At 38.2% G+C, this 17825-nt stretch overlaps 3 protein-coding genes and 1 long non-coding RNA gene across 8 annotated transcripts in view; 3 read left to right on the forward strand and 1 right to left on the reverse strand.

Moving 5' to 3' along the window:
- LOC111458645 overlaps positions 1–1160 on the forward strand; it is a 12902-nt gene extending 11742 nt beyond the window's left edge. The window contains exon 3 of the long non-coding RNA XR_002713161.1: positions 1059–1160. This is a non-coding gene — a long non-coding RNA (uncharacterized LOC111458645). The remainder of the gene's footprint in view (positions 1–1058) is intronic.
- A 4998-nt stretch (positions 1161–6158) lies between these two features.
- Positions 6159–8758, forward strand: LOC111458639 (WAT1-related protein At1g70260-like). The gene is made up of 7 exons (XM_023101400.1): positions 6159–6370; positions 6462–6530; positions 6607–6723; positions 7529–7778; positions 7865–8023; positions 8098–8249; positions 8433–8758. Exons 1-7 carry the CDS (start codon positions 6171–6173, stop codon positions 8587–8589), a joined length of 1104 nt encoding a protein of 367 aa, XP_022957168.1. The 5' UTR covers positions 6159–6170; the 3' UTR covers positions 8590–8758.
- A 935-nt stretch (positions 8759–9693) lies between these two features.
- Positions 9694–13779, reverse strand: LOC111458641. 5 transcript variants are annotated; one of them, XR_002713156.1, is made up of 4 exons: positions 12984–13779; positions 12512–12818; positions 10199–10500; positions 9694–10096 (listed from the first exon to the last, which is right to left on the reverse strand). XR_002713156.1 is itself a non-coding variant. In XM_023101402.1 (2 exons), exons 1-2 carry the CDS (start codon positions 13631–13633, stop codon positions 12554–12556), a joined length of 915 nt encoding a protein of 304 aa, XP_022957170.1. In that variant the 5' UTR covers positions 13634–13779; the 3' UTR covers positions 12479–12553. The 5 variants fall into 5 exon arrangements, 1 of the variants encoding a protein (XP_022957170.1); XR_002713158.1 differs by having other exon boundaries at positions 9695–10096; positions 10199–10329; XR_002713159.1 differs by having other exon boundaries at positions 9696–10096; positions 10199–10297.
- Positions 13780–14249: 470 nt separating this feature from the next.
- Positions 14250–17280, forward strand: LOC111458358 (protein LSM12 homolog A). Its single transcript, XM_023100966.1, has 5 exons — positions 14250–14494; positions 14589–14748; positions 14864–14944; positions 16547–16670; positions 16784–17280. The coding sequence occupies exons 1-5, from the start codon at positions 14365–14367 to the stop codon at positions 16832–16834; spliced, it is 546 nt and encodes a 181-aa protein (XP_022956734.1). The 5' UTR covers positions 14250–14364; the 3' UTR covers positions 16835–17280.
- The last annotated feature ends 545 nt before the right edge of the window (positions 17281–17825 follow it).

The following is a 17825-nucleotide window of genomic DNA, read 5'->3' on the forward strand; positions in this document are numbered from 1 at the left end:
CAAAAAAAAAAAAAAAAAAAACTGCTCCCTTCCCATACCTCTGTCCCCATCTCCCATTTATTTATTTCAAAATTATTTGGTCTAAAGACGATGGGCTGAGTGAGGGATACGCTATGTATATAGTTGTGGGGTAATTTTGGTTTTACGAGTTTAGGGTAAAAAAGATGTCTTTTTTAGCAACACAAGCTGGCAAAGCAGCAGAATTTTTTTACAGAGCTGGTAATTTTTTGTTGTTGCAGGTTGCAGTTGTGGGTATTGAGAGAAGTTGATATATTTTGTTGACTCTGCAGATAACCTTTTGTTCCTCTCAGTTAAAAACAACCCAAAGTTGAAATTTTTATCTTTTCCTGTTTTTACAGTGTTAGTATGAGTATGAATATTAACCCCAAGTGGGTTAATGAAGAACAGTTCAATAATTTAGTTGTTTGAAGGCATGGCAGCAACCGGGTATTGACTAAGGTTGTGAAAGGTATTAAAGGATAAAAAGTGGGAAGGGGTTGGAGGCTGGAGGTAGCTATCACTGTTACCATGCAAAGCTATCAGGCTTTGAAAAGAGAGATATTAAAAAGAAAGGAAACAATTGAAGTCCTTATGGAAAGAAAAGGTGATGGCGATGGATTGGAGGTTTTGAATGTGTAAGAAAAATCAAATGCCTAAAAAAGGGTCTGCCATCTCATTTTGAGTTCAAGACATCCTCTCACTTACTCCATTCTCTTCTCCTTCTCTCTCCTCCTCAATACAACCATAACCCTAATCAATAAAACATACAAACAAAGTAAGGGAAAGGGAGTTTGGTGGGTTGAGAAGATTTGTGTATGCTTAAACCCTACTTGTTGTTCTTCAACTTGTCAACTTCATGGCTTTTTCACCTGACCTAATTGACCACCCGAGGTCCCTGTTAGGAGATGTTGTTCGCTTTAGCATGTTACGTGAGGTTTCTACACTCTTATAAGGAAGACTTTGTTTTCCACCCCTTTGGGTCCCAGTGTTCTCACTAGTACGTTACTCGGTGTATCGCTTTAATACCATATGTAACAGCTCGAGGCTACCACTAAAAGATATTGCCTGTTTTGGCTTGTTATGTATTGTCATTAGCCTCACGGTTTTAAAATGCGTTTATTAGGGAGAGGTTTCTACACCCTTATAAGGAATGCTTTGTTTCCCTCCCCAATCGATATGAGATCTTACAATCCACCCCCTTGGGTCCTAGTGTTCCCACTGGTATGTTACCCGGTGTCTGGTTCTAATACCATTTGTAATAGCTCAAGGCCATCATTAGAAGATATTGTTTATTTTGACTCATTACGTATTAGGAAGAGGTTTCCATGCCCTTATAAGGAATGTTTTGTTCCCCTCTCTAATCGATGTGAGATCTTACAATCCACCTCCTTGGAACCCAGTGTACTCGCTCGCACATCGCTTAGTGTATAGCTCTGATACCATTTGTAACAGCTCAAGGCCGCCGCTAAGAGATATTGTCCGCTTTGACTCGTTACATATCTCCGTTAGTCTCACAGTTTTAAAACGCGTCTACTAGGGAGAGGTTTTCACACTCTTATAAGGAATGTTTCGTTACACTCTCCAATCAATGTGTGATCTCACACAAACCCTATTCTTACTCGCATGATTTCTAAGCACAAAATACTAGGATATTCTCTTGATACAGATGCGGTCATAGTTCATTACACATCTCTCATTTACTCGAACATCACAATTAAACAATACGAATGACTCGATAAACAACCCAACGGGGTTTATAAAGATAGGAAATGGAGAGGAGTAGGTGTTTTAATTTGATGATATGAACGTGGAGAGATTTGTTGGGGGAGAAGTGGGAAGGGATTTATTTGATGATGTTGGGAGCTTTAGTGAACAGTGGTGTGATAGTGACTCCATTATTATTATAAGCTAAGGCATACGGAGATGGAATTGGCATCTTCAGCCAGCTCTCTCTGTGGCTTCAGGACAACTTGACTGTGTTTCGTGGGACACCACCCCACAAAGATAGGTACGTTTTATCTCTCATCTTCCACTCTTCAATAAATTTATCCCTCCACTCTTTTTAATGCAAACCATATATTCATTCACAAATCACAATCACAACACCACTGCCCCTTAAACTCTTCCTTTTTTAACCTTTTCGAACTCGAACTCGAACCAAGACCGATCTGAATCGACCCGTTTACACCTCTAATTACGAAGACGAGCTTTATTCTGTGTTGTAGGAGATGGGTTGGACCCAATGAATTGGAGGGGATGTGAATTATACTGAATGTTTTTTGCTGTGTTCTCCACAGGAGAAACATTACAAATTGGAATCCAGTGTTAGGCCACTATCACTTGGAGAGCCCACCACATCAAACAGTAAACATTAATGATTAACACAAAAACCATAAGGGTTTTGAAAGGAGACCCCCCTTTACCCCCCACCTTCAAAATTCCTACTTTATTTGCACTACAAATTATTAAACCTAACTATTACGCTTACTCGAGTGTATATCCCAACATCTTAACTTCTTTGTTCGACACTTGAGAACTCGATTGACCTGTCTAAGTTAAAGATAAGAGCATGAATTTGATACCACTTATCGATTCTATTGTCATGGCTAAGTTCGATTCTATTGTCATGGCTAAGTTTAGGGCATGACTCTGATACCATGTTAGGAAGCACGACTCTCTACAATGGTATGATATTTGTCCACTTTGAGCATAAACTCTCATAGCTTTGCTTTGGGCTTCCCCAAAAGGCCTCATACCAATGAAGATGTATTCCTTTACTTATCAACCCATGATCATTCCCTAAATTAACCCATGCGGGATTCACTCCCAACAATCCTCAACAATATTGTCTTTTTTGGGTTTCTCTTTTCAAGCTTCGCGATTGCTAGGAAGAGTTTTTCGCACCCTTAAAAAGAATGTTTTATTCTCCTTCACTACCGACGTTGGATCTCACAATAAGCTTATGACTTTATTTTTGGAAAACTCATGGAGATGATGTCTCTTGATCTTCTCCTTAATTAGTGAGCGTGGGACTCCAACACAATTTTCTTAATATTTTCAAACGTCTATTAAAGTTTTGTTAAAATTCATATTAAATACATGTTTTAGAAACATGTGAAATTTGGATCTTTTAAGAAACAAAAAAACATAACAAATTTGTTACCTGATTAATAGGGTCTTAATGGACAGAAATTGAGATTCGAAACATATAGTCTCAAGTGGTTGATCATGTTATTGGATAAAGAGATCATTGGCCCAGATTTATAAACAACACAACATTCGGAGGATCTGGGCTAGCTACTGATGTCTGCCCCAACAAGACCAATATTATTCTCTACCTTAAAACAAGTATAAAACGAAAAAACAACAACACCTTCAACTAAAACTTAAACATGATTCAAATCATGATGCTCCTGAAAATGAGTGTTATTTTGAAATGATGTGATTGGAGAAGGATAAACATAAATTAAAATAGACAGACATTTCAAAATGTTACTCATTTGACCAAAATAATTCATAGTTTTCTACAAAAACATTTTTTTAAAAAAAAATAAATAAATCACAAAGTTGGCTAAGAGATTATGTAGCAAGTAAAATGCTAAAAATACTAATATAGCATTGACATAATAATTATAAAGTATAGTTTGAAATAAAAGTTGGCTGAATACACATTAGAATATAGTTTGGTTTACATTATAGTTTAGAGAAATGTGGATAACCCTAAGAAAGAAATGGGGAGTGAGAAAGATGAGAGGCACGACGGAGACTTGGGTGTGTGCGAGGGGCTGGGCATTTGATGACGCCAAAGTGCACGGCCATGCCATGGCGGGGCCGACATCCAGTTAGGGTCAACTTCTGATGCCGCCCTTGGAACTCGTCTCTTCCACTAAATAATACTTATAATCTTAAATACATTTTATTTTTATAAGGTTTGAACTAAATAATAATAATCTTAATGCCGCCCTCCAAAGTTCGTTTTTAGGGCTAAATTAATTAAATGTAACCGCGCCCATACGGGTTTGTTTCCCTCTCCAATCAGTGAAATCTCACAATCTACTCATTTTCGAGTCCAACGTTTTCGTTGGTACACTATTCAGTGTCTAGCTCCGATACCATTTATAACATCTAAGTCCACAGTTACTAGATATTGTCTGTTTTAATCCTGTATTATCGTTAGTCTCACGGTTTTAAAATGTGTCTACTAGGGAGAGGTTTCCACACCCTTGTAACAAGAAAGTTTTAATTTCCTTCTATAACCAAGGTGAGATCTCACAAAAAAAAATTTGTCTAAAAAAATATCATTAAACATTCAAAAGTTTCAATAATACCATTAAATTTGCTTTATTTAAAAAATACTCTTCAACTTTAAAAAGATTTATTAATATTTTTTGAAAAATTTAAAAATACCTTATTATTGGTATTATATTTAAAATATTTTTGAACACAGTTACTTTTCTAAAAAAAAGTTTTAAAAAAGTTCTTATGAAAATATATTGACGAAAATCATGGATCGATACCTTATATATTATTTGAAGAGCATGAATAATTTAATTCTATCGTATGTACACGTAAACTTAACCCTTATCTAATTACTTGTATATAAACTTAGGGATAAATTAAGATCACATCATAACCCAAAAACTAAAATTATAGTTTCTAAAACTTTATAGAAAAAAGCATTTGGTTGGATAAAATGAACATGATATCCTTGAGATAGACTTAGGGTACGTAGGTTATGTTGTAGAATTATGGTACAAGCATTGGAGTATCTGTGGCTGCACATATCACTTAGCCTTCCAGCATTTGAAAGGGCTAATAATGCACTTATGAAGGCCCTTTGCTTATTTTAGATAATAATATTGCTTCAAATAATTTCATATTTCTCTACGCACAAAACCCACCGACCTTTTATCATTTCAGGTCCTTCCAAAACTATATAATATATTCCTATTATATTTAATTATATTAGCGTTTAAATATTATTTTAGTTTTCATACGTAAAACGCGTCAAATGAAAATAAAGTAATACTTAAACTTAAAATTAAAGGACTTTTGTGGTTGGTCATGATCACTATGAGTCGGACTCAATAGAATTTGATCAATTATTCTTTTCTGTCAATAAGATGGAGAATTGAACCAAGAATTCTTTTTCTTTATCATCAATTGAATCATTGTTCGAGACCCAGGATTCTATTTTATCATCAATCCAATCATCGTTTCCATTTTTTTATTTTTCTTATCAATGAATATATCTCTTTACTTGTATGACTTAGACGTCTCGTATTTTTTTAAAAAGCGATTCGATTGATGGGATTGAGATTGATATTCCAATTTTTCTTCTTCAAACATATTGATTTGGAGGATGGGTATTTTTTTCATAAGGGACGGTCCCCTTCTGGGCCTCATGGAGAAAGGTAAAATAAGAGGCTTTGGCTCGGATAAGGATCAACCTGAAAGCGGTTGTCAAGTCCCTTTGTGCCACCTTAGATACGAAAGGAGGAGGACCCATTGAAGAAAAAAGGGAGTCTAGAATCTTCCTTTTGAGTTTTCATTTTTAGATCCTTTCAAGACAATAGGAGAAGCTTGGTTGAGGAGGGCTCGTATCTGATCAATAGCTTGTTTGAGAGGATGATCAACCACACTGAAACTGTGCACGGTTCAAACTCATATGAAGGGCAACAGAGGAGAGTTTTTCACAACGGGTGAAAGTCTAATAGTCTAACAAAGCTACGTGGAGTAGAAGACTTATGAGTCGTGAACTTTGTTGATCGTGAACTTTGTTGATCGTGAACTTTCTTCATCGTGAACTTTCTTCATGGTTGGTGACGTAATTTTTGGAGTGGGGCCTTTCTCAATGTCGGCCAAGCAAATTTTGGGCTAAAGAATTCCAGCCTTGTTGTGCGAAGCTGATTTGTCATATTCTTCATTAAAAAAAAGAGAGAGCTTGGAATGACTCCTTGACGTCGGGTCTAATGTTTTACACAAAAACCAACCCAATATCTAGTCAGCTTATTCTCACGTCAGCCTTTAAAATAATCACCCAAAATTCGAGCCGCTGCTTCTATTTCTCAAGTAGCTGCACGATGTCATGAAAGGCTACCTTTGTGGAGCATAAATAAGAGCCACCCAGCTGCTCTTTTCACAATTTGAACCTTGCATGCCTGTGAGACATGGAAGTTAAGAAGCAAATATGGGGTGTGGTTCCATTTTTGGCGATGGTGAGCTTGGAAGGCTGCACCATTGCATTAACCATAATGGCCAAAACAGCCATTACTTATGGAATGACCACTTTTGTATTTGTTGTGTACACAAACGCCGTTGCTTCCATTGTTCTTCTTCCTTATTCCTTCATCTTTCACTACAATGAGAGGTTCCAATCCCATTTCAACTCCTTGGTTTACTTGATTAAGCAACGCCACTCTTAAAGTTCTTAACTTTAATTTGTTGGTTGGTTCTTGCAGGACGGAGTTTCAACAATCTTTGTTCTCCTTTCCTCTTTTCCTCCGAGTCTTTCTCTTGGGTTTGATAGGGTTTGTCCTCTCTCTCGCCTATAATTCACCTATGTTTTCATACCATTATATATTGAAGTCATTATATTGTGTGTAGGATATGTGTATCTCAGAACCTAGCATTTTTGGGACTAAGCTACAGCTCTCCTATTGTTGTGTGTGCAATGGGTCTTATGCTTCCGGCCATTTCCTTCGTACTTTCGATCCTTCTCGGGTAATCTTTTGAAATATATATGTAAGATTTTACGTTCGTTGGATAGGGGAACGAAACATTCCTTGTGAGGGTGTGGAAACCTCTTTCTAACGGATGAGTTTTAAAACCTTGAGGGAAGCCCAAAAGAAACAATATCTAGTAGCGGTGAGCTTGAGCTGTTACAAATGGTATCAGAGACAGACACCAGACGGTGTGTTAGCGAGGACGTTGGTTCACAAGGAGGGTGGATTGTGAGATCCCACATTGATTGAAGAGGAGAACGAAACATTCTTTATAAGGGTGTGGAAATCTCTCTCTAACGGATCTGTTTTAAAACCTTGAGGGAAAACTCGAAAAGGAAAGTCCAAAGAGGACAATAGGGCTTGGACTGTTATAAATGATATTAGAGCTAGACACCGGGCGGTGTGCCGATGAGGACGCTGGGCCTACAAGGGAGGTGGATTGTGAGATCCCACGTAGATTGAAGAGGAGAACGAAACATTGTTTATAAGGGTGTGGAAACCTCCTTCTAACGGATACGTTTTAAAACCTTGAGGAAAAGCCTAAAAAAGAAAGTCCAAAGAGAACAATAGGGCTTGGACCGTTACAAATGATATTTGAGCTAAATACCGGGCGGTGTGCTAATGAGAACATTGAGCCTACAAGGGGGGTGGATTGTGAGATCCCACATCAATTAGAGAGGGAAACAAAAAATTTCTTGTGTGGAAACGTCTCCCTAACAGACGCGTTCCCTAACAAACACGTTTTAAAGTCTTGGATATTGTGCTTGTTATTATATGGACTAATATGGTTTGAGATGATTCAGGAGGACAAAAATTAACTGGAAAAGCCCCAGCTTCATTACCAAAGTGGTAGGGACAATGATATCAGTTATAGGAGCAACATCAGAGGAGCTTTACATAGGCCCAGCAGTGCGTCAACATCCATCTTCCTCTTCACATTTACAATTCAAACACAAGCTTCTAGTCTTCACCTCCACAACAGATCGCTGGATCATGGGTGGCCTTTTACTAGCAGCTGCTTCCTTATGCGTCTCAATATGGAACATCCTTCAGGTTCATACGAACAACATTACACAATCCCATGATGTTTTTTTTGCATTAAACTTGACACCCTTTTGTGTTCTCCTCCTTTCGGTCAGCTGGGAGTAATAAAACAATACCCTCAAGTCATGAAAGTTGCCTCCTTTTATAGTTTGGTGGGCACCTTACTCTCTGCAGCAGTGGGCTTTTTTGTAGTCAACGATTCAAGCGCATGGACAATCAAATCCAGCTTCGACCTCTTTCTCATTATTGCAACAGTAAGCAACACATAATTAGCTGAATAGAGTTGTTGTTATAGACTGTTTCTGAATGAAAAAGATGAACTTTGTAGGGAATTTTTAGCAGTTTGATTCGAAACCGAGTGCAAATATGGTGCATGCAAATGAAAGGGCCATATTACGTGCCCATGTTCAAGCCTTTTGGCATTCTTTTTGCTACCTTCTTTGGCGTCACCTTCTTTGGAGACACTTTTCACTACGGAAGGTACTAACCTTTTTACTCTGCCCACGGCTAGTAAATATTGTATTCTTTTGAGCTTTACTTTAAAGCTTTAAAATACGTCTACTGTGAAAAGATTTCCACACTTTTATAAATGGTGTTTCATTCTCCTCCCAACGAACGAATTTTATAATTAGATTAACCTTTTTAAGCGGGAATGATGGGCAGTGTGATGGCAGCATTTATAGCTGGAATGGGATATTTGACAGTAATGTGGGGGCAAATCAACGAAGATAATGGAGTGGGTGAAGACAAAGATGACAAGAATAATGATCATTTGTCTTCTGCCAAACTTCCACTTCTGGACGAAGAATCAAAAGTGTAACAACATATATATATATATATATATATATATAAAAAGATGATCAGGAACAGTTATTTTGAATGAAATTCTGATCAGAAGAACCCTATCGCTTTCTTAGAATCTCAGGGTTGAAAGCAAATGTAGATATATTATTGTTATTGTGCCGTGTTAAATGGGATCCTTATGTTTTGAATGTGATGTTATTGCTACAATAATTTTGGACTATGATGTCTTTTTCGTAATGTTATTGAATTCATACTAAATCGTTATCTTTCTAAATGTCACGGTAGGGTGGTAGGGTACAATGACGATTGTGCAACGATGACAATTCAAAATTACTATTAATGTTATTTTATATTATTATGATGACAACTCTAAACTAACATCGTTTTTTAATTCCACGTGTAATAAACTTTATTTTTTAGTTTAGTATTATAGCTGAGTTATGCTCATGTTCAAATTAGAAAACGAGATGTCATCAAAGTTCCATATTAATGTCATGTGAGATCCCTTGTCGATGGAAGAGGAGAAGAACGAAGCATTTCTAATAAGAGTAGAGTGTAAAAATCTCTTTTAGTAGTCTTGTTTTAAAATCATGGGACTGGCGACGATACATAACGAGCCAAAGTGGACAATATCTACCGACGGTGGGCTTGAGTTGTTACAAATGGTATCAAACCCAAACACTATGCAGTGTGCTATGAGAACACTGGACCCTTGTGAGATCCCACATCTATTGGAGAGGGGAAGAACGAAATATTTCTTATCCCAAAGCGGAATTGACCGAGGGTAGTTGGTCGAAGCTCCAGTAGGTAGCCACTCCCTTCTCAGGGAACCGTAGGTGAGACTTCCGCATCATACGGCTCCGTCCCGAGCTTCCTCGGCTCTTGTCATTAGATTGTAGAAACCTCTCTCTAGTAGACGCGTATTAAAACCGTGAGACTAATAACGATACATAACGAGCCAAAGCGGACAATATCTACTCGCAGTGGATTTGAACTCTTACAAATGGATATTAGAGCTGGACATCAAGCGGTGTGCCAGCGAGGATACTAGGTCCTCAAGGGGGTGGGGATTGTGAGATCCCACATTGGTTCGAAATGAGAAGAAACATTTTTTATAAGGGCGTAGAAACCTCTCCCTAATAGACACGTTTTAAAATTATGAGACTGACGACGATACGTAACGAATTAATAGACAATATCTGCTAGTAGCACCCATAACAACAGCCAGCAACAGCAACAGGTGACAGGCTTCATACTTCACTGGTTCCTTATAAATAACCTTCCATACATCTCACCACAACCATCTCAAAGACATCAACCGCAAGCTACTCCATTAGCCGCTGGCTGTACTCATAAACCAATTCATTTGATTTGATTGTGTGAGACAAGGTTCTGGGGGATTTATAATTGGACGAGGCAGCAGAATGGTTTAGAGCTCAATCGAAAGCGTGCTTGCTGTCGGGTCAACGGTAGACGACAACGAGGATGTCTCAGCCACCAAGAATTTGACCATTGGAAAGATCCTGCACAAAACAAACAGAAAGAGTGAAACTCAAAGAATTTGATCATTGGAAGAATTTTTTCAGAAAAGAACCAATATTAAGAACTTCCAAACCTGCACTTACCCACGTTTGCTGCATAATTTAACACGATTAGAACGGGGGAAGGTTCGTCTTCTTCGTCGCCTCTCCTGCATAAAAGCTTTGCTGCATAGCATATCTCTCCTGAGTAAGCAACATAGCACATATACTTTTTCCTGTAGGATCTAATTCAGCTCCCAATCCGGCTCATGATCATCATGAATGATCTTTCCACCGGCTGCTGTAAGTGCATCTACAAGATTCTTTATCTATATAAAATATCATCTAAATCTTCACTGTCGTTACTTCATTTCCCGGATTAACGACTTCCAGCATCTGATAAGAGACTACAGAATCGGATGAACCTTTGTCAGCGGTGGACGAGTCCATGACTTCGTGAACGAATTGCTGATACCACTTTAAGATTACAGGAATAAAGTTCTTGATCATAAAGTAATCTTTTTCTCAGTAATCAGTGATCAAAGCAGAGAGTAACAGCTCAAACCCAAATCCACCGCTAGCAAATATGTCCACTTTAGCCAGTTATGAATCACCGTCAGTCTCACAATTTTAAAATGCGTCTACAATGGAGAGGGTCTAGCCTTACTCCGACCAATGCCTCACACCGTTAGGTGACTAGCTTTGATACAATTTGTAACAGCCCAAGCCCAAGCCCACCTCTAACAAATATTGTCTACTTTGGCCCATTACATATCGCCGTCAGCCTTACGGTTTTGAAATGCGTCTGCTACGGAGAGGTTTCCACACCCTTATAAGGAATGCTTCGTTCTCCTCTCCAACCAATGTGTGACTTCTTGACAGCTACTTAGAGTTACAGTGTCTCGTTAGATAGTTTTAACTTTCTTCAGCAACCATCCAATAACATAAAGATCTAAACCAAACATAATGATGGAAACGATTGAATTCCAACTTGAACAACTATATTTTCTTGACAAAAGATAATCAAGAAAGAAGTTACAGTATGTTAAGGATATTTAGTAATAAATTATAGTTTACCATATATATTATATTTGATATTTTATTATAAGGCAAATATCTAACATTTGCCTTATTACTATAGGTATCTTTCCATTTATTGTTATTTCCATTTATTACTATTTCCATATTCTTGTAATTTATTTGATTATAAATAAGATAACTTTCACACCATTTAGGTGTGGTGGATTAATCAAACATTCACATGGTATCAGAGCCATTTTGGTTTAGCAACCCGGATTCTTTCTTTTCAATGGCTTTTGAAATCTTCTACTGTTCTTCTCCACCACCACTGTTGGCTTTGACGCCGCAGGGGCAGTCGTCATGGCTGCCACATGCAGGGCCGATTGATTATTCTTCGGCTCCACCCTTTTGACCTCCAAATCATCCTTCACCATACTCTGTACATACAACCTCACCTTTTCCAAACATAGCCTCTTTCATTTTCTTCCCAATTTTCCCTTCATCCTTCATCCTTCATCCTTCATCCTTCACAAAAACCCTAATCTTAGGATCTTCATCAGCATTCCTTTTCGAAAATATACAGAATCTCAATAAGCCCATCGACCTTCTGCAGAGATTTACCTTTGGAATCTGGGCGCCGCACTGGCATCTTCGCCAACCAAGTTGCCGCCGCCCTTCTCGCCAAAATTGGCTCCTTCGCCCCAATGTGGCGACTCTTCTAGCTGCCCTTCTCGCCAAAATTGGCTCATTCGCCCAATGTGGCGACTCTTCCGGCTTCAACATTGTCTTTGTCCCTTGCTCTAGGTTTCCCCTGCTACTTCTTGGGGTTAGACATATTCTCACCAGAGCCAAGTCAGCATCGTCGCTAAGCGACAATCCCTCTTCATGGGTTAGACATATTCTCACCGAAGCCAAGGCAGCATCGCCGCTGAGCGGCGACCTCTCTGCAGTTTTCGATGGCCAAGAAAGTGTTTCTCTACGCCTCCTCTGAACCAGGTTGTTAACATCTTCACGAAAAGTGTTTCTCAACCTCTTTGAATTTTTCAGATTCAAGCTTCACGTTCGTTTAAATCCGACGCTTAGCTTGCGGTGGGGTGTTAAGGATATTTAGTAATAAATTATAGTTTACCATATATATTATATTTGATATTTTATTATAAGGCAAATATCTAACATTTGCCTTATTACTATAGGTATCTTTCCATTTATTGTTATTTCCATTTATTACTATTTCCATATTCTTGTAATTTATTTGATTATAAATAAGATAACTTTCACACCATTTAGGTGTGGTGGATTAATCAAACATTCACACAGTATCTAATCTACAAATATGTACAGAGTAATTTAGTTGCAAACCTTAGCTTTACGGAGGAAAAAGGAAAATATGTTATTCACCTCAGCAGAACGTGGAACAATTTGTCTATGCAAATAGCAAATTCATTCCTCAACAGAAAATGGTGCATCTGACTCAGGACTGCGCATGGTGATGGCAGGAAGCTCCTTGCACATCAAGTGCTTGCGCCTCTGCAGCATCAACAAGCTTATTATGGTATCCGTCTGCACAACGGTGTAGCCAGCTTTTGTATACATATTGAAAGGAGCTGTGTCAATCATTCTACAATGCAGGAACACCTCCCTTGAGGTACTCATTTGTGAGATCAATTCCTCACCAGCCTTCAAAAGATGCCACCCAATACCCCTCCTGAAAGTTCCACAATTTCACCTAATATGAGTCTATTATACTTGATGCAATCTCAGGGACAAACCCAGTTCAGAATGGTGAGGATTATAGCAAGCTAAGCCTTAACAATTATAGCCAGTTGAACATGAACAAATGGTTGCAGACATAATTGTGAAGTAAACATACCTCCGAAGCTCCTTTTTAACAGTCATGTTGCATATGTAAGGCGAATCCTTGGGAGGTGTAGGAGTGGGGGGAGATGCATTGGCACCTCGCTTGTCAAAGGACACCTCCACTGTGCCGGCCAGCTCTTCAGCCTCCTCTTCTTCCCCATTTTTGCCTTTATAAAACCCAATAAGTGTAGCGGCATGGGGCATCAAGGCCCTTCGTTCAATCAAATACTGTTTCACCAAAAATCTCAGCAAAGAAATATAGCCAGAAGGCCAGAACATGGACTCCGCAAATGACTCCGCTAGCAACCCAACAGTGGCATCAAGTTCACAATCCCTCATAACCCGAACCCACATCGACCCAGATTCCAATTCCTGGAAATACTCAAAATCCCCAAGAAACTTGAGCCTCTCGTACTCATCGTCGGTCAGAAATCGACCAGTCCGAAGTGGGTCTTCGAGAAGCGAAGAATCCAATGTCGTGGGCGATGAACGAAGGGGAGCGGATGAGGTTTTGAAGAACTGATTCTGAGTTTTGAGCAAAAGGGGAAATGGGTACGAAGAAATGGGCAGAGCGGGAAAAGATCGATGGTGTATGAAGTGGCGCGGAAGAAGGCGATGGCGGTGTAGATCCAAAGGGAACGAGAAGGAGGAGGCTATGGCCATAGAATGCAGAGCTCGCTAATTTCAGGGGAATCGATAAGATTCGATTGTATTGTCATCGCGGATTATTAATTAAACATCGATTCGTGGAATAATGCTAATCAAGTCAAAAACACTAAAATTCATGGACCATAAAACACAAAAAAACTTAATATCATAAGGTTTTTCCCGGAAATTTCTGCTGGGTTTCTCTAAATTTCGAACGTTAATTTTTATATCACGCAAGTATTTCTAGGGATCAATTGAAGATTGTCATTAAGAATGATGATGTAAAAATAAAGTTATTAAATTTTTTAAAATTTTAACAAAAATAAATAATCGTTATTAAAATTTTGAAAATTTAGATATTATAATAATTTCAACTTTTATAACAAATATTAGTAAAAATTAGAGTTAAATTTATAGATTAGGTAAACAAATATATAAAATAAATTTAAAAATTGAATTAAAATAAATATAATATTTAATTAAACTGACTTGATTTTAAAAAGAGAAAAAAATATATATAATAAACAAATTTAAATTAGAAAAAAAAGGGGGAAAATAAAAATGTATTTATATATTTAAACACGTGATTAATAATTAGATAAGTAGAGTTATTTTATATTAGTGTTTTGAAATAAAATAGTGTAAAGAAAAGCCCTAATTGAGATGAAGATTGGAGAATTCAGTCTTACCCAACTCCTTTAGGAGGAGGAAGAGCTGTTCAATTTTTGTAGAAGAGGAAGGAGAAAATGGCTCTGGACAGCGGCAATGGGGATGACTTCTCTGTTGGGTCATTCTTCTCAATCAAGACGACCTTAGGGGATGAATTTCAAGCACAAGTCATTACCTTTGACCGCCCCTCCAACATCCTCGTCCTTCATATCCTTTCTGGGTTTCTAGCTTTTTGTGTTTATCAATCTGGGTTCTTGAATTCCTTAACTTCGTTTCTGTTCTCTTCGTCTTGGATTGACACAGGAAGGTTCGAAACCAGGACCTCGTAGGAACATAAGGCTGCTGAAAGCCAATTATATAAAAGAATTTTCGTTTTTGGGACATGGGGAAGATCCTCTTGATCTCAAAAACTGTTACCTTGATCTCAATACTCTCCGTGCTAGAGAGGAACTCGCCATTAGGTACCTCAATAATCTGTTCTAAATTTTTGTGGGTTTTCGTTGCTTAATCGTGATTTTAGTTGTTTCTGTTCAATTACATGTTCTGTTTCTCCTTTGGTCGTACTGGGTTTTGCAGGCAAGCAGAAATAGAGGCGGAGAGAATAGGAGTGGGTGTGACTAGCGAGGCGCAAAGTATTTTTGACGCCTTGTCTAAAACGTAAGTTTAGTTGTACTTTGTTGGTAGGAATATTTGGAAAGTGTAATTCGATTTATTTGAATCACGAAGATTTATTTTCTACTATTTTTAGTCCATGTCCATGCATTTATGTAACATGTGGCAATTTTATCAGTTTCTTTGTCATGCAAAATTTTCCTATTGGTTTCACATTAAGAGAATCATTGAATGCTCTTATATGTTTCTTTATGTGCGTTGGGTTGGCAAACTTGTTTACGGGTCATTGCAAGCGGGCATTGGTTACAATGGAACGGAATCCCACTCCCTGCAGCTCTTCTCTTGAAGTTCTTTTAAAAGCTTATGTTACAATGGAATGGAAAATATTTTGATTGTTGTGATGGGTAATTGGATCATGGAACCAATATTTCTCATGAGTTTATGGCACTTTTATGGACGTTGTTAAGGTATTGATGATAACTAGGAAGTCTGATAATGGTCTGCTTGATGTTTTAATATCTTTGGTTACTTATCATGTTAGATCCCACATGGTTTATCGAGAGGAATGAGTGCCAGCGAGGATGCTGGTCTCGAAGGGGGTGGATTGTGAGATCCCACGTCGATTGGAAAGAGGAAGGAGTGCCGGCGAGGACGCTGGGCTCTTAAGGGGGGTGGATTGTGAGATCCCACATCGGTTGGATAGGAGAATGAAACATTTTTTATAAGGATGTGGAAACCTCTTCCTAGTAGTCGTGTTTTAAAAACCTTGAGGGGAAGCCCGAAAGGGAAAGCCCAAAGAGGACAATATCTACTAGTGGTGGGCTTGGGCTTGGGCGGTTACATATCATTTGTCTTCAAAAGACCACGGTGCATTATTTCCTATAGTGTGCACAATGGACGAGATGGAATTGATTCATTCTCTTAGGAGCGTTGAAATATGAATATCATTGTCCAAGTCGGTCGGCATAGTACTCTTTTCTCTCTGAACATTTGCCTCAGTATTTCTGGGGTAATGGAAAACAAAGAAATCATGTTATAACTCTTAAGAAGTCTTTGAATGATATAACATTAAGGCTTTACTTTTTTCCCTAAACTATGTATGGTAGTTCTTACATCTTTTGGTTTCTATGATATTGTTCTTGGTCCGAACTTTTTGAATGCCGTGATAGTTGTATCCTAGCACCACTAGAGTAGTTTTACATATAATTACTTTCCAACATTTATGGAACTTATTTACTTTTGTCATTCCCAATGCCAAAGTCATAGTTGGTATTATTGTGATGCAAGTTCCTTGATTTGAAGTTGGAATGACTATGATAGTTTAAGTTCAATTAGGTATTTTAATAACTTAATTTTTCAGCCCTGCCTGGTCTTTTTCTCCTGTTATGGAGTCTAAATTAGAGAATGGTTTGGGCACCTGGTGGGGTTGCAAACCCAAGTAAGCTCATCTGATGATCTAATTTTGTGAGGCATGTTCATACAGAATTTCAGATACTACCGAAACGAATCGTGATAGGCTTTAATCTTCACAAACTTTCTATAGTATTGATTATTTTCTCTTGCTGTTTCAGCTGTATAATTTTTCTACTTCGTAGACTCTGCACTATTGTTTTGATATTCTGACTAAGGCGATCAGTGCAATCCTAGGCTTCCTGTTCGCTGGGACAAGACTGTGATAGTTGTAATGAATGAAGTACGTGTTAGCAGTCCCTATCTACCAGAATCTGTTTCTGGAGGCACCCCTGCTGCCAATGAGCGGGTGAAGAAAGTGGTAAGCATCTATTAGTAATGTTCTTAACCATGGATATTACTAGCTTTTCACTTCTTTCCTTGCAATGCCTTGCACAAACCTCTTTACCTATACATTCTTTTGTTCTCTCAAAGCTTGAACTGGAGAGGAAGCGGTTACAAGTTCGCGGAGGTGGGGGTCAGTGATGGTTATTCATCCTCATCCTTCTTTTCTGGGTGATAGGCGATTACCGGTACTGTACCGAGCCTTTTGCTAATGGGGGGAAGGTACAATCTCTTTTAGAGGCATCTCCATGTCAGCAATCATGAAGGGATTTAGTGTTTGAGTGGTACCTAATCTGTTGCCAAAGTTTTTATGTTTACTGCACTTCTGGTGGTCGATTTTTTCCTGTTTATGGACTGCACTGGACACACCCTGGCAAAGCTTTTTGGGTGTCCATGTTTAAGGTTTCCAAGATTTGATCTGTTGCAATCTATCAAATTTGAAATGAGCAAAGTCAGATGTAATAACTGCCCACCTTTTATTCAACCATAATGTCTCACCTCTCAATTTTTTTGTGTTTACTATCAAACATCATGAACACGTGTTTGACATAATTGATGCGCTGGGCGTCTAATCATTTGAGGCTTAAGATCATCTCTATATTTGTTATCTGCTGCTCCTCTTTCATTCTCATTAGTTAGAGTAGAGAATATTTTGTGAAATTACATTTTTCAGATGGAAGCTTCAACAGGGTACTTGGTATGGCGCCAAAAGAACGCTGAATTTTCCTTTTTCATACCCTTTCTTTCCCCCTTTTTTATGATGTCCTTTACTTTTACTAATGGCCCCGTTATAGTTTGCTTCTTTATTCCTCTTTTGAATTTGGTAAGCTAATTCTTAAGCCTTACGCTGTGATATTTGGAAATGGAAAGAAAGGTTTTTGGGCCATCTGGTTCAGGGAATAAAATGATATCATTTTATCTGCCCTTTCCCCCCTCAAGGACGGCCGACTTTGAAGGCATTCAAAGAAAAGACCTCTTAACATTGATTTGTAGGCACTCATTAACATTGATTCTTCTTTAATGGAATCGTATTCTTTTTAAGTTGACACCACTGACCAAAATAAGGAATTTGATACTGATCCTTTCGAGTCATTAGCAGAATTTTATGTCAGGATCGAACAAATTACTTACA

This window comes from Cucurbita moschata, unplaced genomic scaffold (genome assembly GCF_002738365.1).
Source record: "Cucurbita moschata cultivar Rifu unplaced genomic scaffold, Cmos_1.0 Cmo_Scf00021, whole genome shotgun sequence".
In the NCBI taxonomy this organism is placed as follows: Eukaryota; Viridiplantae; Streptophyta; class Magnoliopsida; order Cucurbitales; family Cucurbitaceae; genus Cucurbita; species Cucurbita moschata.